General features: G+C 46.0%; 1 protein-coding gene across 1 annotated transcript; it reads right to left on the bottom strand.

The window, feature by feature from the left end:
- Nucleotides 1-13,796: 13,796 nt before the first annotated feature.
- On the bottom strand, nt 13,797-21,683 carry LOC136516031 (uncharacterized). The gene is made up of 5 exons (XM_066509448.1): nt 21,475-21,683; nt 16,354-16,520; nt 14,586-14,844; nt 14,094-14,257; nt 13,797-13,987 (listed from the first exon to the last, which is right to left on the bottom strand). The coding sequence occupies exons 1-5, from the start codon at nt 21,681-21,683 to the stop codon at nt 13,797-13,799; spliced, it is 990 nt and encodes a 329-aa protein (XP_066365545.1).
- Between the last annotated feature and the right edge of the window lie 6,022 nt (nt 21,684-27,705).

Genomic DNA, 27,705 nt, shown 5'->3' with positions numbered 1-27,705 from the left:
AGACCGATAGTTTTAATTCCGCATTTATTACGGTTAGCCGACGTGATTAATTTTAGAAATGACTATTCATCATCCCTCTAGTCCGTCATCTCGACCCTACAGTTGTGTATTATGTGTTTGAAATTAAACAATCAAAACATTCTCTCCATTTTTTAACAGTTGGTCACACAATCAATTGTTATTGATAGGAGGGACAGCTCTGTGTTGGGCAATTTGGCTCACAAGAAATGACTTGGTGTTTGATAAATGCACCCTTCTGCAGGGACTCTTTAGAGAGACGCACTGGCTCAGGTCGTGGGCTCTATTGCTGCGCTCGGATGACAACAAGAGTGCATGTTAACGGCGTTGTAAAATCCTGGAGTCAAGAGCAATGAGCTTCTTTGCCACTAATGGCTGGTCATTTACTATTCGTATTTGACTCTAGTGTTGTGCTTGTAATATGTTTTTTGTTTTCTGGAAAGTAAAGAATACACAGACGCTCATGTGTACTGTACATACTGTGAACGCATGTATACATATTCGACCCTTATTACCTACATCTGTGTTGAGTCACTACAAGCGTCCATGTCATTTCTTTATGGAATAAATTTTAGAAAATTATGAGCACTTGTGTAAGATCTAATACTTGAACTCAGATGGATAAGTAGATCCCACCACAAGAAACCAAACATTGAGCTATCAGTTTTGCAAATGTAGGTCATTTAAGGATTCTATCGGTTAACCTTTTACACCTATGCCTCAAATATATAAATAGTTATATAGATTCACAACCAATATGATTTCTTACTATATTCATAAAACTAATAAGAACACCCATATAGAATAAACAAACAAATATACCCAACTCACACCACCTACTCTAGGAAAATATTCTCTCTCAAAATACAAGCCAATGACCATGGTCTAGACCAAAGCCCGAGACAAGGGCAATTAGGGTATAAAATGCCCTTTGCTCCAGCTAGGCCCTAGAGTCTCATATCCTCGCAAACATATGACAAGAGACCTATGAGATCCGATGCAACCCTTTTAAAGGCACAACGGTTACACAAATCTCTAAGGGGGTATACTATAAAATATATTTTGATAGTTCATTCATTTGATACTATAGATGTTAACATATGTTTCTAAAAACTTGGTCAAATTTAAATAACCTTTTTGTTGAAAGAATCAGGAGAAAAAGACTACCAATTAAATTAGAAAGAAGAAATGACTAAAATAGGCAATACAACAGAGCAACTAACTCAAACTACTAACAACAGATGGTTGGACTGAGACCTCAACATGTGTTGAACAAACTACCCACAAGGACACAACACTGCTGAAAGCTCTAGTTTGGTTTTGGTGAATTGATGAAACCCTAAGTGCTAACCTAGTTTATCAAGTGATCATGAGATAGGTAGCACACTCCAAGTGGTGAAGCAAATGAAGATCATTGCATGATGAAGATGATGCCAAGGTGATGATCAAGTGCTTGGACTTGGAAAGAAGAAACAGAAAAAAACAAAAAGCTCAAGGCAAAGGTATAAACCATAGGAGCTATTTTATTTTGGTGATCAAGACACTTAGAGAGTGTGATCACATTTAGGATTGATAGCCGTACTATTAAGAGAGGTGAAACTCGTATCAAAATACGGTTGTCAAAGTGCCACTAGATGCTCTAATTCATTGCATATGCATTTAGGATCTAGTGAGTGCTAACACCCTTGAAAATGTTTGTGAAAATATGCTAACACATGCGCACAAGGTGATACACTTGGTGGTTGGCACATTTGAGCAAGGGTGAAGAAGTAAGAGGTGAAAAGGAGTTAGTCGCACTGATCTTAGAGTGACCGGACGCGTCCAGTATTAACGACGAACTCAGCGACCGGACGCGTCCAGTCGCCACACCGGACACATCCGGTGTGATTCAGCAAAATCGATGTTCGGTGAGACAGTTGATCGGACGCTGGTAGCATCCGGTCCGGAGTGACCGGACGCGTCCGGTCAGCCGTGGGTGCTTACTGTACTCGACCGGACGCTGAGGCTCAGCGCCCGGTCAGTTTCTAACAGACGCGTCCGGTCGGCCCTGGGGGCTCACTAGACTCGATCGGACGCAGCGGCTACATGTCCGGTCGTTTTGAACAGTGCGTTCGTTCGGACATGTCAGAGAGCCATTGGAGGCAACGGTGGGACACGTGGTGGTTTGTAACTATCGGACGTGTCCGGTATGGTGACCGAACATGTCTGGTATTCACGATCGGTGCGTCCGGTGCTGTGTCCGGTCGATCTGACCGGAGCGTCCGGTCATCCCGAGTTGTACCCAGTGAAGGGGTACAACAGCTCTATTTCGAGGGGGCTTCTATTTAAGCCCCATGGCCGGCTCAAGCTCACACTCTTGGCCATTTGCATTAACATAGCAACCTTATGAGCTTAGCCAAAGCCCTCCCACTCATCTCCATTATTGATTCATCATCTTTGTGAGATTGGGAGAGAATCCAAGTGCATTGCTTGAGTGTTTAAATCTAGAGGCACTTAGTGTTCGTGTTTCGCTGCGGGATTCGCTTGTTACTCTTAGTGGTTGCCGCCATCTAGATGGCTTGGAGCAGCGAGGATCGTCGAGCGGAGGGTGGTGATTGTCTCCGGCTCCGATCGTGGTGATTGTGAGGGGTTCTTGACCTTTCCCCGGTGGAGAGCCAAAATGTACTTTAGTGGATTGCTCGTGGCTTATGTGATCCTCATCTTGTATTGGTTGTGTGGCATCCTATTGAGGGTTTGGCGTGTGATGCTAATTAGCGCGTGAACCTCTAAGTGAGTGAATCGCCACAACGAGGAGTAGCTTGCCGGCAAGCAAGTGAACCTCGATAAAAATCATTGTGTTCATCCTTTGATTCCGAGGTGATTGGTCTTCATTGTTAGTCACTCTTGTGATTGATTGGTTCCTTCATCTACACGGCGGTATAACTTTCTTAATCACTCTCTTTACATTACAGCAAACTAGTTGTCAAGCTCTTTAGTGTAGCTAGTTGTGAGATCTTGCTTGCTTGGTTGGTGTGGCTCTTTAGTTAGCCTTTGAGAGCACACTAACATAGGGTAGTGTCATAGCTATTGTATGAATAGATACTATCTAAACTAGAATTATGGTAGGTGGCTTGCATTTTGAGTAGGCTAGCGCAACCCTTGCTTCGCCTCATAATTGTCTAACCATTTTATTAAGTGTTGTTGTAGAAATATTTATTAGGCTATTCACCCCCCCTCTAGCCATTAGGACCTTTTAAGTGGTATCGGAGCCGAGGTCACCGTGATTTGAGGCTTAACAACCTTCGGTATAAAAATGGCTCAAATCAACAACATTAAGAAGCCACCCCAATTTGATGGCTCAAATTATCTTTATTGGAAGGCTAAGATGACAACATATATCAAGTCAATCAATAGGAAGATTTGGAAAGTGGTAGAAACAAAGATTGAGATAGAAGATGAAGAGGCTCCCACCGCCACCGAAGAAATACTTCTCCAAAACAATGGCATAGCTCTTAGTGCCATCTATGATGCTTTGGATGAGAGAACCTTTGAGCAAATCAAGAACATTGAGAGAGCTCATGAGGCATGGAAGAAGTTGGAAGAATCATTTGAGGGCACTCAAGCCGTGAAGGGTGCAAAGACATATATTCTCAAAGAGAAGTTTGCAAGTTTCAAGATGAAGAAGGATGAAAGTGTGCCGGACATGTTCCATCGGATGGAGGTGATTGTCAATAATCTCAAAGCACTTGGTGAGAAGATAGAGGACAAGGACTTCTCTAATAAGTTCTTGAGATGTTTACCCGTAAGATTTGGCATGTTGGTCACCTTGCTAGTGAGGACCGGATTGGACACAATGACACCAAACCAAATCTTGGGAGATATTATGATCGATGATGCTTATAGAGATGATGATGAGAAGGAAGAAAAGAGGGAGAAGAAAGATAAGAAGAAGGATGACAAGAAGAAGAGCGTGGCATTCAAGGCCACATCATCCAAGGGCAAAGCCAAGCAAGAAACATCAAGTGAAGAAGATGATTCATGGGACGATGATGATGATGAGAAGATGGCTCTCTTTATCAAGAGATTTGGTAAATTTATGGTGAAGAAGGGCTATCATGCTAGAAGAAAGAAGTCTTCATCCAAGAATAAAAAAGAGTCAAGAAGGTGCTTCAAATGTGGAAGCAAAGATCATCTTGTTGCTCAATGTCCATACAATAGCGACAATGATGATGACAACAAGAAGAACAAGAAGAAGGACAAGAAAGAAAAGAAAGAGAAGAAGGACAAGATGGCCTTCAAGAAGAAGGGTGGTTCATATGTGGTCACTTGGGATAGTGATGCTTCATCAAGTGATGATGATGACGATAGTGATGATAACAAGACCACCAAGAAGAAGGTTCTTGCAAGCATTGCTATCAATGAGAAGCCTTCTCTCTTCGACTCTCTATCATGCTTCATGGCTAAGGCCACTAAGGTACAAACTTGTGATGATGAAAGTGATGAAGAACATGATGATGATAATGAAAATGAAAATGATAGTGATAGTGATAATGATGAACCTACTAAGGATGAATTATTTGACATGCTAGAAGATGCTAGAGAACACTTTGACATCAAGAGAAGGGAATACAAAAGCTTACGTAAGGAACTAAAAGCCCTTAAGCAAGCCTTTGATGAGCTCAATGCATCTCATGAGAGGCTAGAGGAAGCCAATGAGAAGCTTGGCAAAGCTCACAAAAGGCTTGAAAAGACTCATTCATCTTTGATTGATGAGCAAAATAAAAAGAAGCATGTTGATACTTGTGATGTAGGCTTAACTTGTGATTTAATTAATGAATCATCACCTATGCCTATCATTGTTGCTCCCGCTAACCCTTCTTGTAGTACTTTCACTTCCACCTCAACTAGTGGTGATGGTCTCACTTGTGATGCCTCACTAGTGGTTGAGAATAAGAATCTCAAAAAGGAGGTTAACAAGCTCACTCACACTTTGTTAAGGCCTATGGTGGTGAGGACCGCTTGCTTATGTGCTTGGGTAGCCAAAGAGCTTCTCTCTACAAAGAGGGATTGGGCTATACCCCTAAGAAAGACAAAGCGGCCTTTGCTCCTCACAAGACTAGTTTTGTGAAGAACAATGGTCGGTTTTGCATTAGTTGCAAGCAAGTGGGTCATAAAGAGAATGAATACAAAAACAAAAGCAAAAATGCTAATGTATCCTCCCTTAAGCTTGATTCATGATATATGCTTACTAAGGGTACAAATGGTGTGAAGGCTAAGTTCATTGGTAAACCATGGATGGGCTCAAAGCAGAAAGTCATTTGGGTACCAAAGAGCTTAGTGACTAACCTTTAAGAACCCAAGCAAGTTTGGGTACCTAAAAAGAATTGATTTTCTTTTGTAGGTCAATTACAAAGCCGGAGGAAGGCATTGGGTTCTTGATAGTAGGTGCACTCAACACATGACCGATGATACAAGAATGTTCAACTCAATCAACACCAATGGCAATGATGGTTATGATAGTATCATATTTGGTGACAATGGCAAAGGCAAGGTCAAAGGGCTTGGTAAGATTGCAATATCCAATGACATGAGCATATTCAATGTGTTGCTAGTAGAGGGCTTGAACTTCAACTTGCTATCCGTGGCTCAATTATATGATCTTGGATTCAAATGCATATTTAGGGTAGATGATGTAGAGATCATAAGTGTAGATGGCTCTAACTTGATCTTCAAAGGCTTTAGATATGAGAATCTATACTTAGTTGATTTCAATGCTAGTGAAGCTAGATTATCTACATGCTTATTCACTAAGTCTAGTATGGGTTGGTTATGGCATAGAAGGCTTGGTCATATTGGAATGAAACAATTGAATAGATTGGTTAAGTATGACTTAGTTAGAGGCTTGAAAGATGTTGTATTTGAGAAGGATAAGCTTTATAGCTCTTATCAAGCCAAAAAACAAGTTGAAAACACCCATCCTAAGAAAAGCATAATGAGCACTAGTAAAGCATTTGAGTTATTGCACATGGATTTGTTTGGGCCAACACAATACACTAGTATTGGTGGTAACAAATATGGCTTTGTGATAGTGGATGATTACACTAGATACACATGGGTATTCTTTCTAGTGGATAAAAGTGATGTGTTTGCAACATTCAAATTATTTGTCAAGGGCATTCACAATGAGTTTGAAACAACCATCAAGAGAGTTAGAAGTGACAATGCTAGTGAGTTCAAGAACACTAGAATTGATGATTTGTATGATGAATTTGGAATTAGACATCAATTCTCGGCCAAGTACACTCCACAATCAAATAGCCTTGTTGAGAGGAAGAATAGAACACTCATTGATATGGCAAAGTCTATGCTTAGTGAGTACAATGTGAGTCAATTTTTTTGGGCCGAAGCTATCAACACGGCATGCTATTGTAGCAACTACCTCTATTGTCACCCATTAAAAGAGAAGACACCATATGAGCTCTTGAATGGTAGAAAGCCCAACATTGCATATTTTCGGGTCTTTGGTTGCAAATGCTATATCTTAAAGAAAGGCTCTAGATTGGACAAGTTTGACATGAAATGTGATGAGGGGTTTCTACTTAGATATTCCACTATAAGCAAAGCATATAGAGTTTAGAATTTGGATAGTGGTACTCTTGAGAAAGTTCATGATGTTGAATTTGATGAAACCAAGGTTTCACAGGTAGAAAATGAGAACTTGGAAGATGTTAGAGGCATTCAACTTTCAAATGCCATGAAGAACATGGATATAGATGAATTGAGGCCTAGGCAAGTGAATGATGATAAAGATGATCAAGTACAAGTGCTCTCTAACTCAAATGTACAAGATGAAACAAATCAAGCTAGTATAAGTGGCTCTTATGATAATGAACAAGATCAAGTGGCTAGTACATCATCTCAACCTAATGATCAAGCAAGTGCAAGCAATCAAGTTCCAATCCTCCAACCAATCAATGTTGCAAGGGATCATCCATTGGACACTATCATTGGTGATATTTCAAGAGGCGTTCAAACAAGATCAAGATTGGCTTCATTTTATGAGCATTTCTTATTTGTGTCATCCATTGAATCAAAGAAGATAGATGAAGCATTAAAGGATGTTGATTGGGTGAATGCTATGCATGAAGAACTAAATAACTTCACAAGAAATCAAGTATGGGAGTTAGTTGAGAGGCCTAAGGATCATAATGTGATTGGAACTAAGTGGGTCTTTCAGAACAAGCAAGATCAAGATGGAATAGTAATAAGGAACAAAGCAAGATTAGTGGCTCAAGGTTACACTCAAGTTGAAGGTCTTGACTTTGGAGAAACATATGCCTCGGTTGCTAGATTGGAAGCAATTAGAATCTTGATAGCCTATGCTTGTGCCCACAACATCAAGCTATATCAAATGAATGTTAAGAGTGCATTTCTCAATTGTTACATCAATGAATAAGTATATGTTGAGCAACCTCTTAGTTTTGAAGATGATAAGAAGCCCGACCATGTGTACAAGTTGAAGAAGACATTGTATGGCTTGAAGCAAGCACCTAGAGTATGGTATGAGAGATTGAGGGACTTCCTACTCTCTAAAGGGTTCACAATGGGCAAGATTGATACTACTATTTTCATCAAGAAGATTGGAAAAGATTTATTTATGTTGCAAATCTATGTAGATGATATCATATTTGGATCAACCAATCAAGACTTTTGTGATGAGTTTAGAAAGATGATGGCTAATGAGTTTGAGATGTCCATGATTGGAGAGTTAAGTTAATTCCTTGGTCTTCAAATCAAGCAATTAAAGAATGGTACATTTATGAGTCAAGGCAAGTATATCAAGGACATGATCAAGAAGTTTGACATGAGTGATAGTAAATCCATTAGCACACCAATGGGAACAAATAGCAACTTGGATAGTGATGCAAGTGGAAATATGGTGGATCAAAAATTGTATCGGTCTATGATTGAAAGCCTACTCTATGTGACCGCATCAAGGCCGGATGTCATGTTTAGTGTATGCATGTGTGCAAGATTTCAAGCCTCACCAAGAGAAAGTCATTTGAAGGCTACAAAGAGAATATTGAGGTACTTGAAGCATACACCAAATGTTGGTTTGTGGTATCCCAAAGGAGCAAAGTTTGAGCTAGTTGGTTACTCTGACTCGGATTATGCGGGATGCAAGGTTGAAAGAAAGAGCACCTCGGACACATGTCAATTGTTGGGAAGATCACTTGTTTCATGGTCATCCAAAAAGCAAAATAATGTTGCATTATCAACCGTCGAAGCCGAATACATATCCGTCGGTAGTTGTTGTGCACAAATTCTTTGGATGAAGGCCACCTTGAATGACTTTGGAATCAAGTTCAAGAAAGTGCCATTGCTATGTGACAATAAGAGTGCAATCAAGCTAACCAACAATCCGGTGCAACATGTAAGAACAAAGCACATTGATGTCCGCCACCATTTCATAAGAGATCACCAACAAAAATGGGGCATTTACATTAAGAGTATAGACACCGAAGATCAACTTGCCGATATATTCACCAAGCCATTGGATGAGAAAATGTTTTGTAAGCTAAGGAATGAGTTGAACATATTGGATTTCTCAAATATGTGTTGATGCACCCCTCACTTATATGACATGCCTCTCCTTCGAGCAATCCAAGGTAAAAGTTGATTGGCATGGCATACATCCTTGCTAAGGACATGTTTAGTGTATCTAGTCATTTCTCCATTTTATTAGGCTCATTCATGAAAATCAAATGAATTTCACTATTGCTTCTATGCTTGACTTGATCAAGTGATAGCATATGACATGTTTGTGGGCTTGTAAACCTAGTGTTTAATCTAGAAAATGAACTTTAAGTGTTTAACTCAACATGGTACAAGATAACCCTTATTTGGAGGTGTGAAGAAGCTTGTCCTTGGATCAAACCGAGTTAAATATCTTTGGCAAATAATCTAGTTTGAACTAAATTTGAGAATGATCCTCACCCCATTGATTGACATTGATAATCTCAACCTTACAAATGGTATGATCTACATTTTGAACCTTTGTGGTCATTGATGACAAAGGGAGAGAGATTAGTGTACAAAGATAGAAGTGAAATAGGGGAGAAACATAGGAGTGATATTAATACATGGGGAGAACTTGACATAGGGGGAGAAATATGTCAAAGGAAAGGGATCAATTAAAATTTTGAGCACACAAGTAGGGGGAGCAAGCTCATGAACTTGTATGATGCATTTGAAAGTGCATTTCATATGCTTGCTTGCATGGCACAAGTTTTAAATTTTAAATATCCATGCTTGTGTGATGAATGCTAGTTGTAAACTTGAATGATGAAATGAAAATCTAGTATGCATAGGATATCGAGTGATTTCATTTCCAAGTATTACCAAGTGGTATCATTTTCAAATATTTACAAAGTTTTTACAAGTGGTATCTAGCTATCAAGTGTTCAAATGGTATCTAGCTAACTATGATGCTAACGATGGTAAAATAGTGCACTCCGATTGGTATCACGCTTCAAAAGTCCATCTTTTATACCTTAGCATCATTTGGTAGACAGTGTCTCCTATATTTCCTATCTAATCATATGTGCAAGTTACAATCCAAACTCTTAGCATATATGTAGGGGGAGCAATTGCTACCATATGAAGTTCATGAAACTTGTCTATATTCTTTTACACATGGTAAATATGCTTGGGCAAGAAACATGGATTCAATTGAATTTTAATTTATATCTTTGTATAAGGGTTGTCATCAATTACCAAAAAGGGGGAGATTGAAAGCTCTAGTTTGGTTTTGGTGAATTGATGAAACCCTAAGTGCTAACCTAGTTTATCAAGTGATCATAAGATAGGTAGCACACTCCAAGTGGTGAAGCAAATGAAGATCATTGCATGATGAAGATGATGCACCGGTGATGATCAAGTGCTTGGACTTGGAAAGAAGAAAGAGAAAAAAACAAAAAGCTCAAGGCAAAGGTATAAACCATAGGAGCTATTTTGTTTTGGTGATCAAGACACTTAGAGAGTGTGATCACATTTAGGATTGATAGTCATATTATTAAGAGGGGTGAAACTCATATCAAAATGCGGTTGTCAAAGTGCCACTAGATGCTCTAGTTCATTGCATATGCATTTAGGATCTAGTGAGTGCTAACATCCTTGAAAATATTTGTGAAAATATGCTAACACATGTGCACAAGGTGATACACTTGGTGGTTGGCACATTTGAGCAAGGGTGAAGAAGTAAGAGGTGAAAAGGAGTTAGTCGCGCTGATTTTAGAGTGACCGGACGCGTCCGGTATGGTGACTGGACACGTCCGGTATTAACGACGAACTCAGCGACTGAACGATTTAGCAAAATCGGTGTTTGGTGAGACAGTTGATCGGACGCTGGCAGCGTCCGGTCCGAAGTGACCGAACACGTTCGGTCGGCCGTGGGTGCTTACTGTACACGACCGGACCCTGAGGCTCAGTGTCCGGTTAGTTTCTAACAGACGTGTCTGGTCGGCCCTGGGGGCTTACTGGACTCAACTAGACGCAGCGGCTATGCGTCCGGTCGTTTTGAACAGTGCGTCCGTTCGGACATGTCAGAGAGCCGTTGGAGACAATGGTGGGACACGTGGCGGTTTGTAACTATCGGACATGTCCGGTATGGCGATCGGACACGTCCGGTATTCACGATCAGTGCGTCCGGTGCTGCGTCCGGTCGATCTGACCGGAGCGTCCGGTCACCCCACGCTGTACCCAGTGAAGGGGTACAACGGCTCTATTTCAAGGGGGCTTCTATTTAAGCCCCATGGCCAGCTCAAGCTCACACTCTTGGCCATTTGCATTGACATAGCAACCTTGTGAGCTTAGCCAAAGCCCTCCCACTCATCTCCATTATTGATTCATCATCTTTGTGAGATTGGGAGAGAATCCAAGTGCATTGCTTGAGTGTTTGCATCTAGAGGTACTTGGTGTTCGTGTTTCGCTGCGGGATTCGCTTGTTACTCTTGGTGGTTGCCGCCACCTAGACGGCTTGAAGCAGCGAGGATCGTCGAGCGGAGGATGGTGATTGTCTTCGGCTCCAATCGTGGTGATTGTGAGGGGTTCTTGACCTTTCCCCGGTGGAGAGCCAAAATGTACTTTAGTGGATTGCTCGTGGCTTATGTGATCCTCATCTTGTGTTGGTTGTGTGGCATCCTATTGAGGGTTTGGCGTGTGATGCTAATTAGCGCGTGAACCTCTAAGTGAGTGAATCGCCACAACGAGGAGTAGCTTGCCGGCAAGCAAGTGAACCTCGGTAAAAATCATTGTGTTCATCCTTTGATTCCGAGGTGATTGGTCTTCATTGTTAGTCACTCTTGTGATTGATTGGTTCCTTCATCTACACGGCGGTATAACTTTCTTAATCACTCTCTTTATATTACCGCAAACTAGTTGTCAAGCTCTTTAGTGTAGCTAGTTGTGAGAGCTTGCTTGCTTGGTTGGTGTGGCTCTTTAGTTAGCCTTTGAGAGCACACTAACATAGGGTAATGTCATAGCTATTGTGTGAATAGATACTATCTAAACTAGAATTATGGTAGGTGGCTTGCATTTTGAGTAGGCTAGCGCAACTTTTGCTTCGTCTCATAATTGTCTAACCATTTTGTTAAGTGTTGTTGTAGAAATTTTTATTAGGCTATTCAACCCCCCCCCTCTAGCCATTAGGACCTTTCAACTGCTCCACTCAAGCACCACAACAGGGGCACTAAGTTAGATAACTTTGACTTAGGACAAAACTAAAACAAATAATATGGTCAAAGACTATATAAACTAACAAAATCTATCTACGCAAGTATCATTCATCTACTTTATGATACTTGGTTCTAGAAAGGTCGTCCTTAACGTTGAGATTAAAGGCTCCAAGGAGTTCAATGACGGTTTTTTTGCCAACTGATTCTTTCTTTTTCGTGAACATGTGCCAGGACTCAATTTTTTCATTAAGAGGAAAATTCTAGTATGAAACGGTTTATTATGAAGTCATCCTAGGAATTTTGGTGGATGAACCCATTCCTCATCGAAACTAGCCATGTGCTCAGTGCAGGGTTAACCCGTTCCATTGCTCAAACCAAACTTGTATTTTCTGGCCTCCTCTGCTTTTCAATTAAGATAAGAAAAAGAGAGTTACGTACAAGCAAAGACACTCCAAAGGAGGTTTTAAAGGCCCCCGGAGCAGGAAAAAGAGGGAAACACTCTCCTCAAGGGGAATTGGTGGCTAAACATAGGCGAAAGCTCTCTTCCTTTGCTCTATGTCGACTTTAATTCTTGCGGCCACTTGCGGCACCGTTTCTGCGGCGTTGTTGAAAATTCTCATGTTTCTCTCTTTTCAAATATTCCAAAAGGTGTAGATTACTACCCCGTTTAGCCATCTACGCTCAGATTTGGGCACTTTCCTTGCCGCCTCTTCCCACCATGCTCTGATATGGACGGGTCGACTTGGGGCTGTTGTTGTAGCTGAGTGAAGTTTTCCCAAGAGAGGATTTAATTCCAAACCGCTTTAGCAAAAGGGCAAGCTAAACATAGGTGAAGACCGGTTTCCAAGGGACCGTTGCATAGCACGCAATGCTCTCGGTGTGGCCACCCTCTCTTTTGTAGGTTGTGCACCGTAAGATCTTGCACCAGAATCCAGGCGAAGATCTTGCAGTTGCTCTCCACTTGTGCTTTCCAAATGAGTTCAGTACGAAACAAGCCGAGAGAGCCTTTGAATTAAATTCTGTAGGCAGAACGGGTGGAGTAAGTCCCATCGTGGGTCCAACGCTAGGTGATGGAGTCCCGAACGCATTGCTGCAAGTGCACATCCTGAATTTGTCTCCAAAGGGACACAAATTCCTCTATATGGACAGCCGAGGTGATTTTCCTCTTTAGTGAGCGCATTCGATTGTTGTTTTGGAGTTCCTGTTGCACTGTTCTTGCCTCCTGTCAAAGGCGCCATTACCATACACATGCCATGTTCGACTTCGACCTCGTTCAGGCAAGCCCTGCACCGTCCACACACTACACCGGACACTTCGTCTCCTCTTTTTTCCCTTCTAATGCAGCTCTCAACCTGGAACGCCTCACGCGTGTTGCTCATCATCGTATCATCGTGCGCGCGGTCACGAGGCGGCCACGGTAAGCCATAAGCCATTTTACACGAAAATGGCAAAAAGGTGACGGTCTCTCTGCGTCTAGCTAGTTTTGGGAGCTGTGAGCCGATTTGGGCACAGCGCGGCAACACACGCTTTCTGCTGCGTCCTCTCGTTTCAGTGCAACGCACGACACGTTTGCTTCATTGCTTGTGAGCCTTTTCTTGCCTGCACGACGATACGTATATCTTCTCTCCTCATCCTTGTGCCCGGTCACCTCTGGCTCTGGTCCACCCAGGCGAATTGGTAACGTGCATGTTAAAACTTAAAACCACATCGATTTCGAACAGAATCGAAAAGGACCTGCTGAGTTCCAGCAACTTTAGCAAAATTTCCATAATTCGTTATGTGCACTATTTTGGGTACAGGCAGCGACAAATGTTGCTCTATTCAGTATTCTGTAGAGGCCATGTGTGTTTAAGTGGTTTTCCCGGCTTGATTTTGACAAGCTGTATGTAAACCTCTCGGTATCACAGCAGAGTGAGACACATACGACATTACAGTACTCCTAACACAAACTGAACATGCTCTTATTATCGGAGAAAAGACGAGGTCCTTTTCATGTCAATCCAGGTGAAAGACTACTGTCTGACATCATATTACTGCTGAATGACTAGGCCTTATGCAAGGGCATTACTTCTCGTCCTTCAAGGGAGATGCAACAAGTGGTGTCTGAACATCGTTGGATGACCCAATGCAAGTGATCTCCGCCTTCACACTCCACTTGGATCCCACGAGGTAGCCTTTGGAAGGGTCCTTCAGTATCTTGAGTGGAATGAAGTCTGACCATCCCCATCCAAGATTTCCATTGTACACACGGCGAACTGCAGTTGTCATCACGTAAGACCACACGCATGAAACACCGGGCAATTCATTCACGAAATCACGACACGTTAGTAGGTACTCCTAGATGCCAAGAAGAGCTGAAACCTGCACGGCTGTAGTGTTGTCCCTGCTCTTGGTTCAGGATGGACAGGGTCACTTGAAACATCTTCCCGGACTCATGAGAAAGCTCAGCCGGGTCATGCATTACCAGGTACATGGAAAGTGAATCTGTGCTGTATTGGTTACCGAGTGGATGCATCCGGATGTGCCTGAGACAGAATGAAAACAATCTATTATGACAATTCATTCATATACTTGATAGGAATAAAGTAAAAAAGGTAGCAGACATATAATTAAGCACCAGACGTGTTGATTCCATTAAATGACGGGGGTGAATTTTCACAGCATATAAGCGCCAGACATAAAAACAACCGGGATTAAGCTTGTCAGTCTAACTAGACACGTCAAACTCAATGATACCTCTACACCGAAACGAGTAATAGCACGAAACGAGTAATATAATACAATAGAAAAGTGGCAAATGCAAACCATTTGTGCCCACAGGCTTCAAATGCGGGAGAAAGGACTGAGTCCTACAAGGCAAGGAAGTTGTTCACGTTCCGGGTGTAATTTCCTTTGATGAATTCCTTCTTCTGCAGAAACAGTTCCCGAATTGTGATAGTATTATCTGGAGCCACAGCAAGGTTGTTTTTAGGAGAGACATTTGCTTGTAATATCCTCACACCAAAGACGCAGCTACCATCAACCAGAAAATCAGCTGATTTCAGTAGTTCTTCAACAGTAATCAGGCATTCCTTCTTCGAATGAGACTTCTTGACATCGAAGTTGTACCTAGCTGTTTATAGAAAAAAAATGTTGAAAATATTAGACAAGTAGGAACTTGTTTGTAAACATAAGAGTCATTTTTACATAAAAACCCTTAGCAGCTCGCATCCCCAGTTAGTCATTTTTTTCCAAACAAAATAAAACTAAAACCCGTATTCAGAGCTAGCAATTGGCAAACTTTCTGCAAACGAAGTACAGAAGAAAAGTGAACTAAAATGGTGCAAAGCTGTTCTAGAAAATGATGTGAGAAGTATTTGATCATATACCAATTTGTCTAGACATTGAGTTGTAATGACATAAGCTTCATATGATGTTCAATTTAATTCCAACTTTTACGAATCACTTAAGAGGGTGTTTGGTTTGGCTTTTGGCTGTAGCTTTTGCTCACAAAAGCCCAAAAGCCAACCAAAGGCCCTATGGTAGATCTACAGCTTTTGCAAAACCCAGCTTTCTAGTTCATTTTCTAAAGCGGGGGAGAGCTACTTCCACCGGCTGTGGGGGTGAAAATTTAGCCACAATGCCATGCGTACCGGTTCGATTTGCTCGCGACTCGTCTTCTTCCGCGTGAAAGAAAGAGCGTCGCTCCTCCGCAAGCAGGCTCGGGCCGGCAGCGCATCTCCCCTCCGGCGGCGCCCCTCTCCTCCGCAAGCAGGCTCGGCCAGTGGCGCATCTCTCTCTCCCACTTGCTCGCTCTCACTCTCCCTCTCTGTCATCTCCCAGGCGCGCACGCCATTGCCTCCCACACGAGCTCCGCCAGCCAAATTCGCCACTACCAAACCGCCTCCGCCCGATTCGCCGCGCACACAGCTCCGCCTTGACTCCCTCCTTCCTCCCCACCGGTTTGCGCCATCGCTCGTCTAGGGTTGAGGCCCCTCGGGCCGGTTTTCGCCGTCGTACCACCATTGCCGCCCGAGCTCATGCTCAGCGCGGCCAGGCCATCTCCGGCCGTTTCTCTCCCTCCTAGTGCTTGAATCTGGGCGCGGCCCCATCCCTGGCACCGGCGGGCGCTGGCGCGGCCCCGTCCCGTCCCCGGCACCGGCGGACGTGGGCGCGGGCGCGGCTCCGTCCCGTCCCAAGCTGCGGCGGCACAGGCGCGGCCCCGTCCTCGGCACCGGCGGACGCGAGCTGCGGCCCCGTCCCAGGCTCTGCGGTCTCGCGGGAGCACCGCCCCTCACCGGCCTCCTATTCCCTGTGCTCATTGACAGAAGAAGACGCGTATAGAAAAAAAAACATGAGAAAAATGTGTTGGGTGACTGACAAGTGGGGTCGGCTGAGACGTGAGACCTGCTCACGGCTGCTTTTCCAAAAAAACTACAACCGCTCAACCAAACGGTTTTTGGCTTTGTTCACAGCTCACATCTCACTGCTGCTTTTTCAGCAACTACAGCTCACAGCAGCTTTATAAAAGCTACAGCACAACCAAACAGACCCTAAGCGTACAAGCATGGACTGATAAGAACTTTCAGTTCTAGCTGTAATAAGAAGGCTCTGTTTTTTAAAAACAAGTTCAGGAAACTACCTTTGCATCCACAGTATGACCCATTTGAGTGACTGTATATAGATAGCTCGAATACAGCATGCATGACGTAACCAGGCTTCAAGCTGCTTCGGTTTAGAGTAAGAGAAAGAGCTATATATGGAATTTTAGTACCAGATTTTTTATGCCTTGGGGTCACTTGCAGGAACCTGGTAAATGAATAAAGAGCAGAATACCAACTCAGATGATAACTGAAGACTTAAGAAAACATATGGACTTTTTTAGGGTTTTGTGATTGCTTATTGCATCACTGTAACATGATTTGTGACTAACTGGCAGTCTAATTAATGCTGTTGATAGATAACTATTTTATACCGTCCAACCCCACACACATACTACCACAAGACAAACCTATGATATGTTCAGTGCTGCTTGATGCATTTTTTTATGATTACAATGCATACCATTTGTACCCGCAGCAGTCAAAAGAAGCAGAGCTGGCTGTTATAGCTTCCCTCTCAAATAGAGCTGAGAAGCCATAAATCGTCCATTTGAAAGCTGGATCATGTGTCTTTCCCATAAGGAAAGGAGCTGAAATTTGCATGTGAGAAATCAATAAAAAATCACTGTAGATATATAGAAGAAAAGTGAGAGAATATGTTCTGAGTATATTAAGTTTGGTGTATGCTTGGCAACAAATGAATATAAACTACAAAAAAATACAAGGGGAATTAGAAGAAGTAGGATACTTCTCCATATTGAGAAACTTCCAACTATCTGGATCAAAATCGAAAATACATTTATTTGTGATCTCTGATTCGGAATTTACCATGATAAATGGTTACTTAACCAAACATGCTTTAAAAAGAAAAAAAAATATAGGAAACCTCTTTCTCAAGGCACAATATGTTCAGAGATAAAAAAAAAAGGCACAATATGTTCATGCAAGTCTCTAGAGATAGGAGGACAAGTAATCCTAAAGAAAAGGGTAATTGGAAAGTAGACACTTTTTTTTTCCTTTGCAGCAGTGTAATAGTTATGTAGATCATGCATAATCATAGATGGTAGGCAGAAGTGCAGTTTTTTTTGTAACAAATTTGTGTTTTCCTTTATTTTTTCTTATTACAAAGATGTGCAGTTCTCCTGTGTGTTTGAGATTCGTTTTGTGCTATCTTTGTTTATACTAAGAATTACTTAGTTCCATCTATTTGTCTTCATAGAAGATATGATTCTAAAATAGAAATTGACCAAGGGAGGGGCAAGGATGGTGTCGGTACAAAAAGTGACCAACTAATAAATATTTGTAGTTTTGCTGTATGTTGTGATCGGAGGTGGCCTAGCACTCAATGACACAGGATTTATACTGGTTCAGGCAACGTGCCCTACGTCCAGTCGGGGTCGATCGGTGACTTTATTCCTGAGCCCAAGTGCTCGAAGTCTGTAGTGGGGTTACAAACGAAAAGGAGAAAGGAGGGGTGTTCAACAGGCTCGGTCGGGTCCGACCGGAAGGGCCGAGGGCGACCAGAACTCCGCTATGAGCTAGAAGTCCAAGCGTGTGTTTGAGGGGTTGTGAGCTATCGATCTAGTGAGTCTGAACTTGAAGAAGTCGACCTCCTTTGTTGAAGGGGGCGCATCCCCTTTTATAGATAAAGGGGATGGCTTTACAGGTGAGAGGGAGAGAGTACAGATGTTTCTAAGCCTTGTTGCCCACGCCGACGAGGGTAGCGATGATGGTAGGCGCCCATAATACTGTTGATGTCACTATAGAATGTCAGGTGCACATGGGAGGTTACGTTGTCTTCTTCAAGAAGGGTTGATGTCGGTACCTGCAAAAATACTGCTTGCCCGGAGGCATGTGAGGAGTCTCACCACGTTTACCGAGTACGGTGAATCCCGACGCCTATAACACTATTGGTGCCCAGAGGCATGTGAGGGGCTTTTTACCATACGGGGGCTCAATGGCGCCTACAATATTGTAGGGATAAATGTCGGCGCCTACAATACTGTATGTGTCAGGGCGGTTGTGGAGCACTGTTCCCACAGGTGTTCAGGGTATGGTCCCTGTACCGTGGTTTGACTCGTGTGCTGCTTTCTCCGTTCATCCCTGGACCTTTCTGAGCGGGCGTCCCCGGTCGGGTGGCTCCAGTCGGCCTCGGTTGCGCCAGTCGGAGAAGAGCGGCGGGCAGTGTTCTTACGTACCCTGGTCGGAGAGACACGGGGTTAGAGTCAGAAGTAGGGCTCGGGGTAGGCCTTCCGATCGGAGGGGCCGTTCGGAAGCGGCTGGAGCCTGGAACGAGTGCTCCAGTCGGATAAGTAGGCCGAAGAAGTTGACGAGCGGGTGTTTGCTCTTCTTGGGCTAGACCTTCCGATCGGCCGCTGGGCTGTCCCTTTGCCCTGTTGTTTTTTAGACTCTTGGGTTAAGCCTTGGCGTGGAAGCCGGTCCTCGAGGGACCCCGGGTTTATGAACTCGACAGGAGCCCCCGAGCCCCTGGGTGATTCGGGTAGAATCATCCGGGGGATTTTTTGTCTTGCCGGCGGGTGCGCGCGAGTGCACTCGAGGGTGTAGCCCCCGAGCCCCGAGCGGTTCGAGTAGAACTGGCTGGGGGTTTTTTTGTCTTGCTGGCGGGGGAGGTTTTTGTTCGATGGGTGCGCGCGAGCGCACCCGCGGGTGTAGCCCTTGAGCCCCTGGGCGGTTCGGTCAGGACCGTCTGGGGGTGTTTGGAGCGTGTGTGCGTGTTTTTAGTCTGAGACGGAACTTTGTTTAACCACGGCGTCATTGCGCACTCGAGGCGGTGAGGTGCGGGGATTGGGTAAAAAAGTAGAACTCACTGATCTTAGGTGTCGATGCGCGCCGTGGGATCGGGTGAGTCGTAGTCATGAACGGACTCTGGCGTCAATTCGTGTCGTGGGTGGAGATAGCTCGGTCTGGTTGTGTCAGAGCTCACTGATCTTTGGCGTCGATGCGCGCCGTGGGATCGGGTGAGGCAGAGTTGCGAATGGACCCAGGCGTCGGTGCGCGCCGTGGATCAAGAGAGTTAGTTTAGTTAGTTTTAGGAATCGGACGAGCCGGAGCTCGTGAATCCTAAGTGAAGCCGTTACGCGAGTTTAGGAGTCGCGGTCACAGGAGCCGTAGCTGGATGTCATAGATCTTGTCGATGCAAGTTTAGGAGTCGTGATCCCAAGAGCCGTAGTTGGATGTCATGGATCCTATCAACGTGAGTTTAGGAGTCGCGGTCCCAAGAGCCATAGCCGGATGTCGTAGATCCTGTCGACGCGAGTTCGGAGTCGCGGTCCCAAGGTTTTTGGCTTGTGCCCCTGAGCCCTGTCGGGCCTTCATGGGGGTCGATGTGAGTTTGTGTGCATTACCCCATCCGGTTCCTCACAACCGGAGGGGCTGAGTTTCGTCGCTTGTCCCGATCGCTCGGGCTCAAAGACTAGCTCGGTGAGCTCGCTAATGGGTGTGATCGAGAGGAATCTGGTCCGTCGTTCGTGACGGGGTCGGCATAGCCCTCTTGTGACATTCCACTACTCCTTTACCTATAACCCGACAGATGCCTAGGTCGTTCCGGAGACTGACCCGGGTGGCCTAACGGCCTCCCCTCGATGTAGATTCTGTGGGCCTGGTGAGAGGTTTAGGATCAAACGAGAATGTTGAGATGACCCAGTTTGCCGGACTGGGCGAAGGCCGCACGGTGCTCATCTACGGTTTTCTCCCCTGGCTCTATTGTTTGCTCATGTCGAATGAGGCAAACGTCGCTTCATGACGCAACACGGGGCATTCTGGTGCATTTCGTTGCACGTGCGATGCTTAGTTCCTAAGCTCCCAGGCGATTCAGGGCCCAAATCGTCCGGGAGGCGCGGGCGCATGGAATGAATGCGCTTATGGATGTATGAATGATTTATATTGAAATAGAGGGGTTTTGATAGTGTTTACCTTGACGACTGGAGTGACGGGGCTCGTAGAGCTCCAGTCGGAAATGTCCGACTGGGACCTACGCTCCTCAATCGTGGGTGAGTTTTTGTGTGAAAAGTTTTTTTTGTATCAATGGATACATCAGTACCGCCCTTGTGACGAAACCACGATATCCGTTTTCTCTTTGTATCCTAGCATAAACTTCGTTCTTATCCCTTTCTCTCGTACCTGCCCATTTGTCCCATAGGGTGCGACCTTGGGAGTCTAGGGCGTGGCCCATGGGGCCCGGCTGCTCGTACCCGTAGGGAAAGGCGGGATGCGTTCGGTTGGGAGTAAGAACAGAGTTACGTAGGGTAATCAAAGACATGGAATGTGTTTCCATTCGGGGACAAAGTTGTTTATTATATGATAGTAAAAAGAAAAGGGAAGGACGTTTCTCAGCCTACGGATAGCACGGAGCCTGGGGCGATGGTGAATGTCGCCTTGGCTTTGGTTTAGCCGAACGTCATGCTGTTGGGGGGTGAGCAGCCTATGCTCCCATCAGTCGCACTGACAGCAGATGCCGTTGGGTCGGTCTCGCATCTTGTAAGATATAAGCAGTTCAGTGAACGTAAAAAGTTTAAGTTCGTGGGGGAGCCCCCGTGTAAATGTTCATGGGTGTTTTATTGAACAATTGGTTATAATGGTATTTTGTTTTCTGTGATGGAGTTACTCCGTTCGGGGAAGCTTGTTCCCTTTCGTTCCTTAGCTTTCCCTTAGCATAATTTTGTTTTTTATTTCTTTCTTTCTCGTACCTGCCCGTTTGTTCCGTAGGCTGCGACCTTGTGAGCCCGGGGCGTGGCCCATGGGGCTCAGCTATTCGTAACCGTAGGAAAGAGCGGGGTGCGATCAGTCAGAATTTTTAAAGCAAAGCTACGTAAGGTAAATTAAAGGAATGAACTACCCCTTTGTTAGGGTAGGAAGGAATTTTTCCATACGACAGTAAACAAAACAGAGGGGTAGCAAAGCCCCCTAGTGGAGCCCCCGAGCGCCCTGAGCCAAAAAGTGTTCGAGTCGGGGTGCTTTTACAGGAGCGTACGCTAAGTAAATAATGGTAAGATTGAAACTTAGGGAAAGAAAAAGCGACATAGCTGTTCCTGGTGCTCAAAGAGAACATCGTCGTTGTTGTTTTTTAGTCGGTGGGTGCTCGGTCGGATTACTTCGATCACCATATAGGGTCCTTCCCCTGATCTTCCTTTCGTGGTACCTACGGTGAGTTTGTTGGTTTGTTGCAGTCCAGGACTATTGGGGTTGACGACTCCCCGAGCCACAGGAGCTCGGACAAGTTGACGACCGTGGTTGCGAGCTCGTAGTGCTCACGGTCGCACGCGAAGGCGTGCGAGAAGGCGCTACTCACAGTGATGACGCCGTTTGGTCCTGGCATCTTCAGTTTGAAGTAGGCGTAGTTGGGGATTGCCATGAATCTTGCGTATCATGGCCGCCCCAAGATGGCGTGGTAGGACCCTGAAAAGTCTACCACCTCCAAGGTGAGGACCTCCGAGCAGAAGTTGGACCGACTACCAAACGTGATGGGCAGATCGATCTGTCTGAGCGGGTATGCTTGCGCTCCCGGGATTACCCCGTGGAAGGGGGAGCTCGCCAGGCAGAGCTCCGACCGGGGGATGCGCATGGCATCAAGGGTGTCGATGTATAGGATGTTGAGGCCGCTGCCTCCGTCCATCAGCACCTTGGTGAGGCGCTTCTTGCGGACGATAGGGTTGACGACGAGCGGGTAGCGTCCTGGTCTTGCGACGTGGGAGGGATGGTCCCTCTGATCAAAGGTGATTGGGGATTCCAACCAGCTGAGAAAGGAGGGGACGGTCGTCTCGGTGACGCATGCCTCTCGATAGCGGATTTTGTGCTGGCGCTTGGACCAGATGGCGTCGGATCCACCGAAGATCATGATGCACTCCTCGGGCTCGGGGAAGCTACCTCTGTCCTTGCCTACCATGCCCCCTCTCCTGGCTGCCGCCTCCTTGCCATCTCCCTCCTTTGGCCCGCTGGCCTATCGGAGGAAGCGTTTGAGGAGCTTGCATTCCTTGTAGAGGTGCTTGATGGGGTAGGCGTGGTTGGTGCATGGACCATCCATGAGTTTGTTGAAGTGGTCAGGCAGTCCCTGTTGGGGCTGCTTGGCCGTGCGATCAGTCATGGCGACCAGCGCGGAGCCGTCCAATCGGCGCCGATCTTTTTTGTTTTTCTCGCCCCTCTGCGTGGAGGGGCCTTCGTCCGGATCCATGCGCTTGGCTTTGAGCTTGTCCCGGCCTCTGCTGAAGATCGCTCCGACCGCCTCCTCGCCAGAGGCATGGTTGGTGGCGACGTTGAGTAGGTCGCGGGTGGTACAGGGTTTCAAACAGCCAAGCTTGTGGATCAGGGACTCGCAGTTCGTCCCGGAGAGGAACACGCTGACGACGTCTGCGTCGACGACATCGGGGAGGGAGTTGCATCGCTTGGAGAACCTATGGATGTAATCCCGTAGGGACTCATTGGGCTCCTGTTGACAGCTCCTGAGGTCCCAGGAGTTTCCCGGGCGGACGTACGTCCCCTGGAAATTCCCAACAAAGACCCTCTTGAGGTCTGCCCAGTTGCGGATGCTGTCGTGCAGAAGGAATTCAAGCCATGCCCGAACATGTTCCCCCACGCAAATGGGAAGGTATTGAATGATGAAATAGTCATCATCCACTCCTCCGGTCTGACAGGCGAGCCAGAAGTCTTCGAGCCAAATACCTAGGTTGGTCTCCCCAGTGTATTTGGTGATGTTGGTGGGTGACCGGAAACACTGCGGGAACGGTGCTCTTCGGATACGCTGGCTGAAGGCCCGTGGCCCCGGGCCCTCAGGGCTAGGGCTCCGGTCGTCTGGCCGGTGCCCACGCCTGGGGCGCGTTTCACTAGTTCCCTTGATGGTTTGGTCGGGATCCGTGTCGCCTGCTGCCGTGCGGCGGACATCGTTATCGTGTTGGGCCTAATGTCGGTTGCTGATGGTGCTACGGGCGTCCTGGTGTGGATCAGGCCGCTCGTGTACCGGTGGTCGGTGTGGAGCGGGCGCCTAGTCGGACCGAGGCATGGCTGCCGCACCCCGAGCCAAGCCTGACGGCTGCAGCGGCGAGCGAACGGAGCGATCCGACTGGCGCGTCCCTATCCCCCCAGTGGGGAGAGAGGGCGCGGGTTGGAGTCATGATGCAGAGCTTTCCGACTGTTGGACAACGGCGGCCTCTACTAGAACCCGGAGGTTCTGGTAGACTACTCGCTCCTGAGGGTCGACGGGCTCGGGAACACCGCGGAGAAGCATTGCTACAACAGTGATATTCTGGCCGGCTCGGGCGAATTGTGGGACATCGTTCCCCTCGTTCACAATGTCGTGCTCGAGCGAATTCCCAGGACGGATGGTGGAGGGGTGCCACATCACCGATGCTGGAACCATCGCTCTCGCCATCGTTATCTAGGAGTTCATGGGAAACAACAGGAGCGAAGCCTACCATTCCTACGAATTCGGACGTGATTGGGGATGGTGTCAGTGCCCTTCGGAGCCCCCAAGCGTAGGCATCCGCAAAGGACGAGAGGCCATAGGGGAACCGCCCCTACGGTGTTTGTGGTGTGGGTGGTGCAGTCCCTCCGGGTGATCGGTGGGAGATAGTAAATAAAGGGCGAATAGAGGTACGCGTATTACTTACAATGGGGTTTGAGCAGAGAGTTTGCTCGGAATGAAGCGTAGATGCCGCATCGTCGAGGTCGCGTGTCCCGGAGTCGATGGAGGACGTCTCTCTGACAGGTGTCGGGTCACGAGACTCCTCGCGGAGGTGGAGTACGCCGAGCCGGTCGGCGATGAAGTCCAGGCTTCCGAAGAGGAAGGCCTAGGACGGCTCGAGGACGGGTGGAACCCACATCCTGGCAGGTGAGAGTGCGGGATACTCCAGCGAGCCAAAGTGAATCGTATCGTCCGAGCCCGCCATGGCGGGGGTGGCGGAAAAATGGGCCATCCAATGACCAAAAAGTGTTGAACGTACAGCGTCTTCCCCACGGACGGCGCCAACTATCGGTACAGAAAGTGACCAACTAGTAAATATTTGTAGTTTTTCTGTACGTTGTGATTGGAGGTGGCCTAGCACTCAATGACACAGGATTTATACTTGTTCAGGCAACATGCCCTACATCCAGTCGGGGTCGGTCGGTGACTTTATTCCTGAGCCCAGGTGCTCGAAGTCTGTAGTGGGGTTACAAATGAGAAGGAGAAAGGAGGGGTGTTCAAGAGGCGCGGTCGGGTCCGACCGGAAGGGCCGAGGGCGACCGGAACTCCGCTATGAGCTAGAAGTCCAAGCGTGTGTTTGAGGGGTTGTGAGCTATCGATCTAGTGAGTCTGAACTTGAAGAAGTCGACCTCCTTTGTTGGAGGGGGCGCATCCCCTTTTATAGATAAAGGGGATGGCTTTACAGGTGAGAGGAAGAGAGTACAGATGTTTCTAAGCCTTGTTGCCCACGCCGACGAGGGTAGCGATGATGGTAGGCGCCCATAATACTGTTGATGTCACTATAGAATGTCAGGTGCACATGGGAGGTTACGTTGTCTTCTTCAAGAAGGGTTGATGTCGGTACCTGCAAAAATACTGCTTGCCCGGAGGCATGTGAGGAGTCTCACCACGTTTACCGAGTACGGTGAATCCCGACGCCTATAACACTATTGGTGCCCAGAGGCATGTGAGGGGCTTTTTGCCATACGGGGGCTCAATGGCGCCTACAATATTGTAGGGATAAATGTCGGCGCCTACAATACTGTATGTGTCAGGGCGGTTGTGGAGCACTGTTCCCACAGGTGTTCGGGGTATGGTCCCTATACCGTGGTTTGACTCATGTGCTGCTTTCTCCGTTCGTCCCTGGACCTTTCCGAGCGGGCGTCCCCAGTCGAGTGGCTCCAGTCGACCTCGGTTGTGCCAGTCGGAGAAGAGCGGCGAGCAGGGTTCTTACGTACCCAGGTCGGAGAGACATGGGGTCGGAGTCGGAAGTAGGGATCGGGGAAGGCCTTCCGATCGGAGGGGCCGTTCGGAGGCGGCTGGAGCCTGGAGCGAGTGCTCCGGTCGGATAAGTAGGCCGAAGAAGTTGACGAGCGGGTGTTTGCTCTTCTTGGGCCAAACCTTCCGGTCGGCCGCTGGGCCGTCCCTTTGCCCTGTTGTTTTTTTAGACTCTTGGGTTGAGCCTTGGCGTGGAAGCCGGTCCCTGAGGGACCCCGAGTTTATGAACCCGACAGATGGCCTTTCTAACGAGGAGGGTTTTGTGCGCAGAAGAGCAGGAGCTGCTGCTCCCTTTTAACACAAGGGAGGGGCAAGGATGGCATTTCTAACTGAAGGACAGGTGGCAAAATGCCACCGGATAGATCGATACCAGATGAATTACTATCACATATTCTAAATTCTAAATGTATATCTTTTTGTTTTTTGTTTTCTTGAAAGTAAAGTATGCACAATGCTCACGTGTACATGCATGTACACACATTCTACACTTATGTACATCTATGTTGTTATGTGTCTAGTTCAAAGTCATGGTGGGATGGGATGGACCTAACCTAGTTTTTAAGGATGAAATCAATCATGTTTCATGTTTGGTCAAAGAGGATAGGACGGTCCCTATTTTGTGGATAAAATATTTGGGGTGACAAATTTGACACATGGGGTCTACTTGTCAGCCTCATTTTTTATTATTCTTTCCTATCTCACCTCACTCGTTCTTCTTCCTCTCGCCACCTTCACTCCACCAGCGGAGTTGGGCACGCCAACCGACGGAGCTTGCCCCTTTCGTCATGGATCTCGCAGCAGAGCACTGCATGCTTTTGGCCTAGCCCCACGAGCTCCATCCCTCGCCCATAGCGGAGTGCAGCTCCGCGAGGTCACCCCTCCTGCGCTGGAGTGTGTCTTGCTCGCTCCTTCTCTAGGTCTTGACCTCCTCTGGCGCGCTCACCTCGGATTGCAACAGCTCGTGTGGCCCACTCGTCCCACCTCATCCCTCACCGTCCACACGTCTTTGGGGGATGGGGAGGATCTCCCATTTGAGAGCATATTCACAGAATATTTCCTAGAGGGATATCCTCCATTCCGCACGACTCTGAACTAAACACCTCTGGAACGAGAACCACCCATCCTATCCCTAATGAGACAATTCCCTGTGTGCCATTAAAAAAGATCGTAATGCCCTGTGTGCCCCTGAAAAAGTTCAGCGGTCTTCAGCGCCACTGCTCCAACTTTTTCATGCCCTCCATGCCACTTCCGTCAGTTTGGGCTCTAACGCCGTTAAACTGCAGGTGTGAAAAGACAAAAATGCCCTTAAGTGTAAATATGTCATTATTTTTTTTGGCATCTTAACGACTTCAAATGAAAAAACTCAAAACTAGAAAGCTGTAGATCTCGTCGAGATCTATAATTTTCATAGAAAAAATATTTTCATTTAATTTCACAAAAAAATATGATTTGATATGATTAATATATCATAGAAAAATCATATTATTTTTTTGTGTGAAAATTATAGATCTCGACGAGATCTACAACTTTCTAGTTTTGAGTTTTTTCATTTAAAGTTGTTAAGATGCTAAAAAAATTAATGACATATTTACACTTAAGGGTATTTTTGTCTTTTCACACCTGCAATTTGACGGCGTTAGAGCCCAAACTGACGAAAGTGGCATAGAGGGCACAAAAAAGTTGGAGCAGTGGCGCTGAAGACCGCTGAACTTTTTTAGAGGCAAACAGAGCATTGCGATCTTTTTTAATGATACATAGAGAATTCCCCCTAGTAGCCCCCATCCCCAATGGTCCCATGAACCAAACACATGCTACAAGCATATGTGCCATTTCTTTATGGAATAAATTTTAGAAAATATGAGCACTTATGTAAAATCTAGAAATTAAACTCATATGGATAAATAGATCTCACCACAAGAAACTGAACATTGAGCTATCAGTTTGCAAATGTAGGCCGTTTAAGGATTATATCGGTTAACCTTTTCCACCTATGCCTCAAATATATAAAAAGCTACACAGATTCACAATGATTTCTTACTATATTCATCACGAAAAAAACTTTTCTCAATATATTTTTTATTAAACACGCAAGTGAGCGTTGTACCTTTGTACTAAGAAGGATAAAAGAGGATAAATAAACCCCATATAGAATAAACACACAAATAAATATAGACCCAACTCACACTACCTACTCTAAAAAAATAAAAAACTCTCTCTCAAGATACAAGCCAATGACCATGGTGTAGGCCAAAGCCTGAGACGGGGACAATTATGGTATGAAATGCCCTTTGCTCCAGCTAGGCCCGAGAGTCACATCTCCTCGCAGACATACGACGAGAGCTATGACATCCGGTGCAACCCTTTTAAAGGCACAATGACTATAGAAATCTCAACGAACTACAGCACCGAGGCAGCAAAGCTAAAACTAAGGCCCTGTTAGGTT

This window comes from Miscanthus floridulus, chromosome 17, assembly GCF_019320115.1.
Source record: "Miscanthus floridulus cultivar M001 chromosome 17, ASM1932011v1, whole genome shotgun sequence".
In the NCBI taxonomy this organism is placed as follows: domain Eukaryota; kingdom Viridiplantae; phylum Streptophyta; class Magnoliopsida; order Poales; family Poaceae; genus Miscanthus; species Miscanthus floridulus.
The sequence above is the reverse complement of the archived record's forward strand: the minus strand, read 5'-3'. Positions and strand labels throughout refer to the sequence as shown.

Coding starts and splice junctions, on each gene's coding strand:
- LOC136516031 (XM_066509448.1), bottom strand. CDS start 21,683: ATGGCAATCCCCAACTACGCCTACTTCAAACTGAAGATGCCAGGACCA. Junction 16,521..21,474: donor AACAAACCAACAAACTCACC/GTAGGTACCACG, acceptor TTCATTTACCAG/GTTCCTGCAAGTGACCCCAA. Junction 14,258..14,585: donor GTGAACAACTTCCTTGCCTT/GTAGGACTCAGT, acceptor ATTCTGTCTCAG/GCACATCCGGATGCATCCAC.